The following is a 10,986-nucleotide window of genomic DNA, read 5'->3' as shown; positions in this document are numbered from 1 at the left end:
GAACAGTTTCAACGCACCTTGGCATAGGTTATACAAGGGTCTCGAACTCTATTGGAGGGATGTGACACCATTCTTCCACAAGAAGTTCTATAATTTGGCATTTTGTTAACGATGGTGGAATACGCTGTCTCAGGCCCCGCTCCAGAATCTCCCAGAAGTGTTCAATTGGGTTGAGATCTGGTGACTCAGACGGCCGTGGCTTATCATGAAACATCAGCAAGTTGAGCAGTCTTCGTCACTGAAACTCCTGCCAGACGTGCCAACAATCACACCTATTTTCAAAGTCACTGAGACCTATTCTTCTAGCCATTGTAGCCCAAATAATGGGCAACTGGGCCTGCTCAGCATTTTATACAAGACCCTAAGCATGATGGGATGTTAATTCCACACCTGCGTGGAAGCACTTGCTTTCAATATACTTTGTATCCCTCATTTACTCAAGTTTATGTTTTATGTTGGCAGTTACCTGTATATTGTAAAGTGAAGGTATATTACCTGTATTTTGTAAAGTTGTTCGTAGCTTATGCCTGCCCATACCATAATCCCACCGCCACCATGATGCACTCTATTCACAACGTTGACATCAGCAAGCCGCTCGCACACTCAACGCCATACACATTGTCTGCCTGGTACAGTTGAAACAAATATTCATCTGAGAAAAGCACACTTCTCCAGCTTGCCAGTGATGGTGAGCGTTTGCCCACTGAAGTCTGTTATGACAGCGAACTGCAGTCAGGTCAAGACCCTGGAGAGGATATTGTTTATGACAGTTTGTGCAGAAATTCTTTGGTTGTGCACACCCACAGTTTCATCAGCTTTCCAGATGGCTGGTCTCAGATGATCCCACAGGTGAAGAAGCCCGATGTGGAGGTCCGTGATTGTCCTGGGCTGGCGTAGTAACACGTGGTCTGCGTTTGTGAGGCCTGTTTGACATACTGCCAAATTCTGTAAATCGACATAGGAGGCAGTTTATAGTAGAGAAATTAACATTACATTGTCTGGCCACAGCTCTGGTGGGCATTCCTGCAGGCAGCATGCCAATTGCACTTTCCCTCCAAATTTGAGACATCTGTGCCATTGTGTTGTGTGACAAAACTGCACATGTTAGAGTGGCCTTTTATTGTCCCCAGCACAAGATGCAGCTGTGTACTGATCATTCTGTTTAATCAGCGTCTTGATATGTCACACCTGTCAGGTGGATTGATTATCTTGGCAAAGGAGAAATGCTAACTAACAGGGATGTAGACAAATGTGTGCTCACAATTTAAGAGAAATATGCTTTCTGTGCGAATGGAACATTTCTGGGATCTTTTATTTCAGCTTATGAAACATGGGACCAACACTTTACAGGTTGTGTTTATATTTTTTGTTCAGTGTGTGTAAGTGGACAAAGGGAATAAAGGGTAGGGGTGTTCAAGAGAGGGGTTGAGTGTGAGATAGTGGTAAGGGGACTGAAGAGAGGATTATGTATGGTGGGTGGAATGTTGAAGAGGTTATGAGGTCGGGGGTGAGGGTGTTAAAAATATCCAATGCATAAGTGCTCCCCCTTAACTATTCTGAACAACTTGACACAGTGCACATGGATATTGACTGACGTTTGTTACTAGGATACCGTTTAGTCTTTGCAGCTGTTCTATTGAATCTCCTCAACTGTCAGTGTCTGGGAACATTCTTGATAGGTTACTATTATATTTGGTGGTTTCAAAGCCATTCAGGGATTCCTAATGTGTCTATACGATGCTGTTTTTCTGTGCAAATTATGGACAATAAAAATCTAAATATCAAAGAGGTTATTTTTTCCCCCACAGTGTTAAACACAAGCCTTTCGGTGACACCCACAACAACTTCAAACTCAACTTCAAAGTTGAGGAGGAGTACCCTGACCTCACCAAGCACAACAACCACATGGCCAAGGTGCTGACCAAGGACATGTACGCCAAGCTGAGGGACAAGCAGACCTCCTCCGGCTTCACCCTGGATGACGTCATCCAGACCGGTGTCGACAACCCTGGTGAGTGACATACATCTCCTATACACCCCCTGAGCATAGACAATAACCACCTCAAACACACAACTCTCAAAAGTAGAACTGAGCAGATATCCCTACAATAGTCTGCACAACCATTGTAGCCTGCTGAGCTAAAGCTTAGGCATCAATCAATCATAATGCCATCGCTTAAGAGATACCAATACCATAATATATAATAAAGCCTAGAATATAGTTGCAAAAAAAACATTTACAACAAAGACATATTGACATAGTAAAATAAATAAAAGTGTGTACATTTAAAAAATATATATATTTAATGCTGAAACCCTCATATTAAACACCAATGGTATCCACTAAGTTGACGGTTTATATTTAGGTAGATTTTTTACGGCTTTGTCATTCTAATTAAACAAAAGTATAATAATCTTAGTACATTTTACATGCAGTGATGTAGTGGTAAAAAAGACTGGGTAAACTCTTATTGCCGGTCGGGGTTAAAAATACATTAAAATGTATAGGAACAAAACACACCACTATTTACATGTGATAAGGCCACACAGAGGTCCAGATTTAATTACAGACAACTGTGATAATCTGAAGTACCCAAAAAGGCCACTAGATATCATCTGATAAAATAAAATGGAAAACAAATGTGAACGCTACCAAAATTCTTTCCAGTAATACCCTCCCTTTGCAACCCTGGATGAAGTGGTAGGAGTTGGTGTTGCCTGGGAGATGATGTAGCCTATAACCAAGACTGCACTCCAGTCATTGAGTGGGATGGGCACAAGAACCCAGTTGAAGAGTTTCAATAATGCAACATTGTAATAGAGGTGAAATTGGTACACTGTCTGTTCATAGTGAAAACCAAACTCAAACTGAGGAGAAATGGCCAACTGTCAGTTTTAGCGGGAGTCATTGCTTGTGAGTTTCTGAGCCGAAAACGGGAAGCTCGCAAAAGTATTTGCAGGTTTAACATATACACAAGCTGCAACAATGTTTGTGGGCTTTTAGTTTCATACAATAGATATCTGCTCCCATTTCCATGTTAGCGAATATAATATTGCAGGGACCATCAACTAGAATCAGCCGCGAGCCAATTGTTTTCTTGAGCAGATGGTTGTAACATAATTACAAATAATTGGTAGACTGCATATTGACCGCAAGAAGCTCAAACATATATAATCTTTTACTAAAACATAACCATTTCAAACCGTGTGTCACGCCCTGGTCTTTATTTATTATGTTCATCTTCATTTATTGGGTCAGGCCAGGGTGTGACATGGGTTTATTTGTGGTGCGTTTCGTCTTGGGGTTGTGTGGGGTGTATAGATTAGTCTATGGCTGCCTGAGGCGGTTCTCAATCAGAGTCAGGTGATTATCGTTGTCTTCGTGGGTGATTGTTCCTGTCTCTGTGTTTGTTGCACCAGTCAGGGCTGTTTCAGTTTTCCACGTTTGTTGTTTTGTATTGTTCGTGTTTCATCTTCATTAAAGATGTATCTAACTAACCATGCTGCATTTTGGTCCGATCCTTGTTCCACCTTGTCATGCATAGGTGTAATAGGTGGCAGGGAAGTCAGGCGCAGGAGAGTCAAACTGAGTGTAAAATGGAGTCTTTTAATAAAGTTCCACGAGTATGCTCCATAACACTAAATGTACATAACAAACCAAACATGGGTACGAGGACCCGACGCGCATCTATGCAACAATCACACTATACTGACAATAAAACAATCTCTGACAAAGACATGAGGGGAAACAGAGGGTTAAATACACAACAGGTAATGAATGGGATTGAAAACAGGTGTGTGGGAAGACAAGACAAAACCAATGGAAAATGAAAAAAGGATCAATGATGGCTAGAAGACTGGTGACGTCTAACGCCGAGCACCGCCCGAACAAGGAGAGGCAACGACTTCGGTAGAAGTCGTGACACACCTCTTCGTCAGAGGAGGAGTTGGAAGAAACCCGTTACACCGTGCTTATATTTGTATACACTCAAATTTCTCTATTATGTGTAGGAATACTTGGGAACAAATTTCCAGAAATGGATATAACTTGGAGCTGATTTGCTGGTTTTACAGTCTTTTATGTCCAACAATTAAATCAATAAAAAAATGTAAAAAAATTCTCAGAAAACATGGGGGGGCCAAATAAAATCACAAGCTGGCCAAATTCGGCTGACGGCCCACCAGTTGGGGAATCTTGTAATAGTGTATGTGTAACTTGCATTTTACATATCACACACTTTCTTGAAGTCTTGCATATTTTTACACCACAGAGTGGTATATTAAAGTCAGTAAGCCTACTCCGTAGATGTGCTGCTTTCTTACCCTCCTCTCCTCTCTCTGTCTTCAGGTCACCCCTTCATCATGACCATTGGCTGCGTGGCTGGTGATGAGGAGTCCTACGAGGTCTTCAAGGATCTGTTGGACCCCATCATCTCAGACCGTCATAGTGGATACAAGCCCACAGACAAGCACAAGACCGACCTGAACTTTGAGAACCTGAAGGTAGAGACGTTCCTCTGCCATGTTTTATGAGTTTCATTCACTATAGGAGGAGTACTGCTGAGCAAAAGTAGTGTGTAAAAATGTTGAACAATCTCTTCAGGACATAGGGGGTTTGGAATCACAAACTTGTTTGAGCCACTTCAAATGTTCAGGTCTAAAACTCAGTTGTGACCTTGTCAAATCAAATCAAATCAAATCTTATTTGTTACATACACATGGTTAGCAGATGTTAATGCGAGTGTAGCGAAATGCTTGTGCTTCCAGTTCCGACAATGCAGTAATAACCAACAAGTAATCTAACTAACAATTCCAAAACTAATATCTTATACACAGTGTAAGGGGATAAAGAATATGTACATAAAGATATGAATGAGTGATGGTGCAGAGCAGCATAGGCAAGATACAGTAGATGGTATCGAGTACAGTATATACATATGAGATGAGTATGTAAACAAAGTGGCATAGTTAAAGTGGCTAGTGATACATGTATTACATAAGGATGCAGTAGATGATAGAGTACAGTATATACGTATACATATGAGATGAATAATGTAGGGTATGTAAACATTATATTAGGTAGCATTGTTTAAAGTGGCTAGTGATATATTTTACATCCTTTCCCATCAATTCCCATTATTGAAGTGGCTGGAGTTGAGTCAGTATGTTGGCAGCAGCCACTCAATGTTAGTGGTTGCTGTTTAACAGTCTGATGGCCTTGAGATAAAAGCTGTTTTTCAGTCTCTCGGTCCTAGCTTTGATGCACCTGTACTGACCTCGCCTTCTGGATGATAGTGGGGTGAACAGGCAGTGGCTCGGGTGGGTGTTGTCCTTGATGATCTTTATGGCCTTCCTGTAACATCGGGTGGTGTAGGTGTCCTGGAGGGCAGGTAGTTTGCCCCCGGTGATACGTTGTGCAGACCTCACTACCCTCTGGAGAGCCTTACGGTTGTGGGCGGAGCAGTTGACGTACCAGGCGGTGATACAGCCCGCCAGGATGCTCTCGATTGTGCATCTGTAGAAGTTTGTGAGTGTTTTTGGTGACAAGCCAAATTCCTTCAGCCTCCTGAGGTTGAAGAGGCGCTGCTGCGCCTTCTTCACGATGCTGTCTGTGTGAGTGGACCAATTTAGTTTGTCTGTGATGTGTATGCCAAGGAACTTAAAACTTACTACCCTACTGTTCCATCGATGTGGATAGGGGGGTGTTCCCTCTGCTGTTTCCTGAAGTCCACAATCATCTCCTTAGTTTTGTTGACGTTGAGTGTGAGGTTATTGTCCTGACACCACACTCCGAGGGCCCTCACCTCCTCCCTGTAGGCCGTCTCGTCGTTGTTGGTAATCAAGCCTACCACTGTTGTGTCGTCCTCAAACTTGATGATTGAGTTGGAGGCATGCGTTGCCGCGCAGTCGTGGGTGAACAGGGAGTACAGGAGAGGGCTCAGAACGCACCCTTGTGGGGCCCCAGTGTTGAGGATCAGCGGGTTGGAGATGTTGTTGCCTACCCTCACCACCTGGGGGCGGCCCATCAGGAAGTCCAGTACCCAGTTGCACAGGGCGGGGTCGAGACCCAGGGTCTCGAGCTTTATGACGAGCTTGGAGGGTACTATGGTGTTAAATGCCGAGCTGTAGTCGATGAACAGCATTCTGACATAGGTATTCCTCTTGTCCAGATGGGTTAGGGCAGTGTGCAGTGTGGTTGAGATTGCGTCGTCTGTGGACCTATTTTGGTGGTAAGCAAATTGGTGTGGGTCTAGGGTGTCAGGTAGGGTGGAGGTGATATGGCCCTTGACTAGTCTCTCAAAGCACTTCATGATGACGGAAGTGAGTGCTACGGGGCGGTAGTCGTTTAGCTCAGTTACCTTAGCTTTCTTGGAAACAGGAACAATGGTGGCCCTCTTGAAGCATGTGGGAACAGCAGACTGGTATAGGGATTGATTGAATATGTCCGTAAACACACCAGCCAGCTGGTCTGCGCATGCTCTGAGGGCGCGGCTGGGGTTGCCGTCTGGGCCTGCAGCCTTGCGAGGGTTAACACGTTTAAATGTTTCCGTTGCAGGCCGTGTCAGTGGCACTGTATTGTCCTCAAAGCGGGCAAAAAAGTTATTTAGTCTGCCTGGGAGCAAGACATCCTGGTCCGTGACTGAGCTGGATTTCATCTTGTAGTCCGTGATTGACTGTAGACCCTGCCACATACCTCTTGTGTCTGAGCCGTTGAATTGAGATTCTACTTTGTCTCTATACTGACGCTTAGCTTGTTTTATAGCCTTACGGAGGGAATAGCTGCACTGTTTGTATTCGGTCATGTTACCAGTCACCTTGCTCTGATTAAAAGCAGTGGTTCGCGCTTTCAGTTTCACGCGAATGCTGCCATCAATCCACGGTTTCTGGTTAGGGAATGTTTTAATCGTTGCTATGGGAATGACATCTTCAACGCACGTTCTAATGAACTCGCACACCGAATCAGCGTATTCGTCAATGTTGTTGCCTGACGCAATACGAAACATGTCCCAGTCCACGTGATGGAAGCAGTCTTGGAGTGTGGAATCAGCTTGGTCGGACCAGCGTTGGACAGACCTCAGCGTGGGAGCTTCTTGTTTTAGTTTCTGTCTGTAGGCAGGGATCAGCAAAATGGAGTCGTGGTCAGCTTTTCCGAAAGGGGGGCGGGGCAGGGCCTTATATGCGTCGCGGAAGTTAGAATAACAGTGATCCAAGGTTTTGCCAGCCCTGGTGGCGCAATCGATATGCTGATACATTTTAGGGAGTCTTGTTTTCAGATTAGCATTGTTAAAATCCCCAGCAACAATGAATGCAGCCTCAGGATGTATGGATTCCAGTTTGCAAAGAGTCAAATTTCTGTGTAGGGAGGTGATGACCTGGAACCAAACTACGTCCTGTCCAGCCGCGTGCGTACCGGCCGCAGCATCAAGGCCGTGGTGAGTGCAGAGCAGTGGAGAGACTGTCTGTCGATGGTGAGCCTCCCATCTACCAATAGCCACATATTCAATAACAGGATTGTGCATGAAGCTAGGTAGTAAGGTGAGCGAAAGGGAGTTTATTGGAAATATAGATAAGGCTCGTATTAACAAAGTGCTGATCTGGGCTACATTTTTTCCTCCAGAAACAATATGATTATGGATAGGTGCGGACCTGAACCTAAATCAGCACTCCTACTCTGAGACGCTTTGTGGCTACAGGTCCAGAATTCTTAGTGAACAGCTTCTAGCTGTTAAGAGTGGGAGGATGGTAGAACATAATATTTAATGTTTTTTTCTGTCTCCAGCTCTAAACACCCTGGTGTGTTCAAGGGAAAGCACTACCCCCTGAAGGGCATGACAGATGCCAAGCAGGACCAGCTGACCAATGACCACTTCTTGTTTGACAAGCACCGTCTCCCCCTAGTGTTGGGTGCTGTTATGGCCCGTGACTGGCCCGACTTTAGAGGAATCTGGTACCCAGAACACAGGCCCAATTCCTTTTCTTCCTTCTGCCATGTTTTCTCACTTTTCTCCTGTTCAGTCGGCAATGTCCTGGGATCAGCATCCACTGTAGTCGGGCTTGTCTGACAGATGTGGCATCACATGGATTGTTAACATGTATCAGTAAAGGTTATCATTGAAACTGTGGTCCAATAAACCTATCTCCATGAACAAATACAGATGTTGATGTCTTTCTTGGTCATGCACTCAATGTAGAGTTAACACTCTTGTCGTATTGTCTCACACTACACTAATATATATATATATTTTATTTAACTAGGCAAGTTGGTTAAGAACAAATTCTTATTTACAATGGCGGCCTACCCCGGCCAAACCCGGACGACGCTGGGCCAATTGTGCGCCGCCCTATGGGACTCCCAATCATGGCCGGATGTGATACAGCCTGAATTCGAACCAGGGACTGTAGTGACACCTCTTGCACTGAGATGCAGCAAGTTGGACCACTGCAACACTCGGGAGCCCTAATATATCAACATTACAATTTCAAAAGGGTTAGCTTTCTAACCATTTACAACGTTTCTGTTACTCTGTGAATAGTTGGCAAACAGCCTATTGTTGTATTTACTCTTCACTGGCGTCAAGTGTTACAACTAAACTGCATCAGAGTAAATGTAAACTCTAATAGTGACTACATTTGAACAGTATAGGGTGGAAACGTGAAATGTTACATACAAAACCAGCTCTGTGTAAATATTTTGCCTCTAATAGAATGTACTTTTTAACACTGTAGGGTGTAGAATATACTATTAGTTAAAGGTGCTGTGTAGACAGTGTAGCACTTACAGGGTATTCAAAGTGTTGTTACGAAGTAGCAAGGGCACGTTGACACTCACAACCTGGAGTGAACATTTATATAGCTTTGTGTGGTGGTTGTGTGTTTGCTGGGTGGTAGGTAAAGATGTTTTCCAAAAGCCTAACTGTCAAATGAAGTTATTATCTGTAGTAAGATCAATAGCAAGAATCAATTGATGATCAATCATGCAGCAAACATAGAAATCCATTAAACAAACAAAAAACAAAGAAACAATGGCAACATCTGTGAATTTAATTTCTCGTCCGCTCCATGTTTCTCACTTTCTCTCTAGACCAAAAGCAACAGGGCTTTTGGGTAACACAATCTCACATTTTTGTTTCTGAAGGGGTCAAGGGGTGTACAGAATTAGGCGTCCAGGTCAAAATGTGTCTCTTCATCTGTTTCATTGGCCTCTATTGCATATTACACCATTTCCAAAAATAAGCAGTTCTAGCATGACAATGTACATTACTTAAATACTGAGCCCCTGGGGTCACAATACTGTGTCCAACAACCATCTATACCACTGACAGTCTCTTATAGGCACACCAGCACACATTGAACTATCTTTCTGCAATTCACAGGTTTGTATTATATTCCACCTGGAAACAATGTCATTTTTTTCCCTTCACCTTCATCAACCAGATGCTTTACTTTAATTCTGTAAAGACATAAACAGACGTTACTATTGCTTGAACGCACCCAAGGTTTTCCTATCAGATCTGCCTGACAGTTGTGTTTATCAGGGATAGTGGGAATTGAAACAACTAGACACAATTAGACACGTTTTACATGTTGTTATACGGGTGGAGAAAATCGGAGACTTGTTTCTGAAAATCCAGTGAATAATCCTTTTAAGTTACAGAATTCAGGAAGTAAAATTGTCCAAATTGAACCAATTTCCCTGTAAGAAATAGAAGATTGACTGAAATCATTGCAATTGGCCAAAAGCCTGCCATTTGTACTTGGTACCATTTCTCTGTACCATATATATGTCCAAACACTGACTGCATTTTTATGAATAATGGATATGAATCATTTCAACCCCCCCCCCCTCTCCCTAAAACCCAAACTTTGAAGTCATGCAGGATTGCAGGTTGGTATTGTTCCACATTGTCATTGACAGAAACTGCTTTAAACTAGAAGTACTTCCCTTGCTCTAGCTATAAATAAACCTTGAGCTCTAAGATATATACTATATTCATATATTTTCTATACAGCCATAAACTGGCTGATATAAATGCAGATTTTTTATTACGATATTATTCTAAAAAATAAATAAAATACCTGTGCAAATATCAACAAATTGAAGTGTTCACATTTAAGACATTGGCGCCCTCCAGTGGCTCGTTGTGGGCTTTGCCCGAGATTCCACTGGAAGGAGCTGATTCAAGTCAAAGCAAAGTGCATCAAGGTCTATATTACCTAATGCTAATATACACCACAATGTTATAGGACATAGGACTGACCCTCCTCAGGCCCGTGAATCTATCTGTCTGTACTGTTGAGGGCTGTGTATTGTTGTAGATTAGTATTGCTCTCCTCTGTAGGGGATCCCTGTCATGTGGCAGCGTAGCAGACCAAACGGCACTGAGGAGGTTCTGAAGAGATGCTTTAACGACGTGTCTGTGAAGTGGATGACAGCTGGGAGTGTTTTCGAAAAACAAAACAAGAGGAGGATTGCAAAAACAAACGGACATACGGACAGTAAAAACGCTTGTGGTGGAGATTGAAATAAAAAAAAGAGAGATCAAAAGTTAAATGACCACGTTGTTCTGACTGGTTATGTCACCATGAGCAAAAAGCCACAACTGAGATCGAGAGTATTACCAGTAAATATCCAGGCAGAAATCTTGTAGCCTACATGAACATCATAGTACATCATTCATTCTTATCAGGGGGGGAATGTGAGGAAGCCTTTTTTAGCTTATTTTCCAGCATTGAACATGTACTATGTGCATAAGGGGTGCAAGAGGGAAAACACCGCAACCCAGTCACTCTGCCTTTAAGGCTCTCCCTCTCTAAATGACTCATCTGTGTGTCTATCCCCCCACACCTCACAGCAACCCAGTCACTCTGCCTTTAAGGCTCTCCCTCTCTAAATGACTCATCTGTGTGTCTATCCCCCCACACCTCACAGCAACCCAGTCACTCTGCCTTTAAGGCTCTCCCTCTCTAAATGACTCATCTGTGTGT

The 10,986-nt window shown here is 43.3% G+C and overlaps 1 protein-coding gene across 1 annotated transcript; it reads left to right on the top strand.

Annotated features, from left to right (window-relative positions):
• The first annotated feature begins 715 nt into the window (after window positions 1-715).
• On the top strand, window positions 716-8,068 carry LOC135548019 (creatine kinase M-type-like). The gene is made up of 5 exons (XM_064977211.1): window positions 716-731; window positions 1,838-2,011; window positions 4,349-4,503; window positions 7,362-7,528; window positions 7,781-8,068. The coding sequence occupies exons 1-5, from the start codon at window positions 716-718 to the stop codon at window positions 8,061-8,063; spliced, it is 795 nt and encodes a 264-aa protein (XP_064833283.1). The 3' UTR covers window positions 8,064-8,068.
• Window positions 8,069-10,986: the final 2,918 nt, after the last annotated feature.

Source organism: Oncorhynchus masou, chromosome 11, assembly GCF_036934945.1.
Source record: "Oncorhynchus masou masou isolate Uvic2021 chromosome 11, UVic_Omas_1.1, whole genome shotgun sequence".
Lineage (NCBI taxonomy): Eukaryota > Metazoa > Chordata > Actinopteri > Salmoniformes > Salmonidae > Oncorhynchus > Oncorhynchus masou.
The sequence above is the reverse complement of the archived record's forward strand: the minus strand, read 5'-3'. Positions and strand labels throughout refer to the sequence as shown.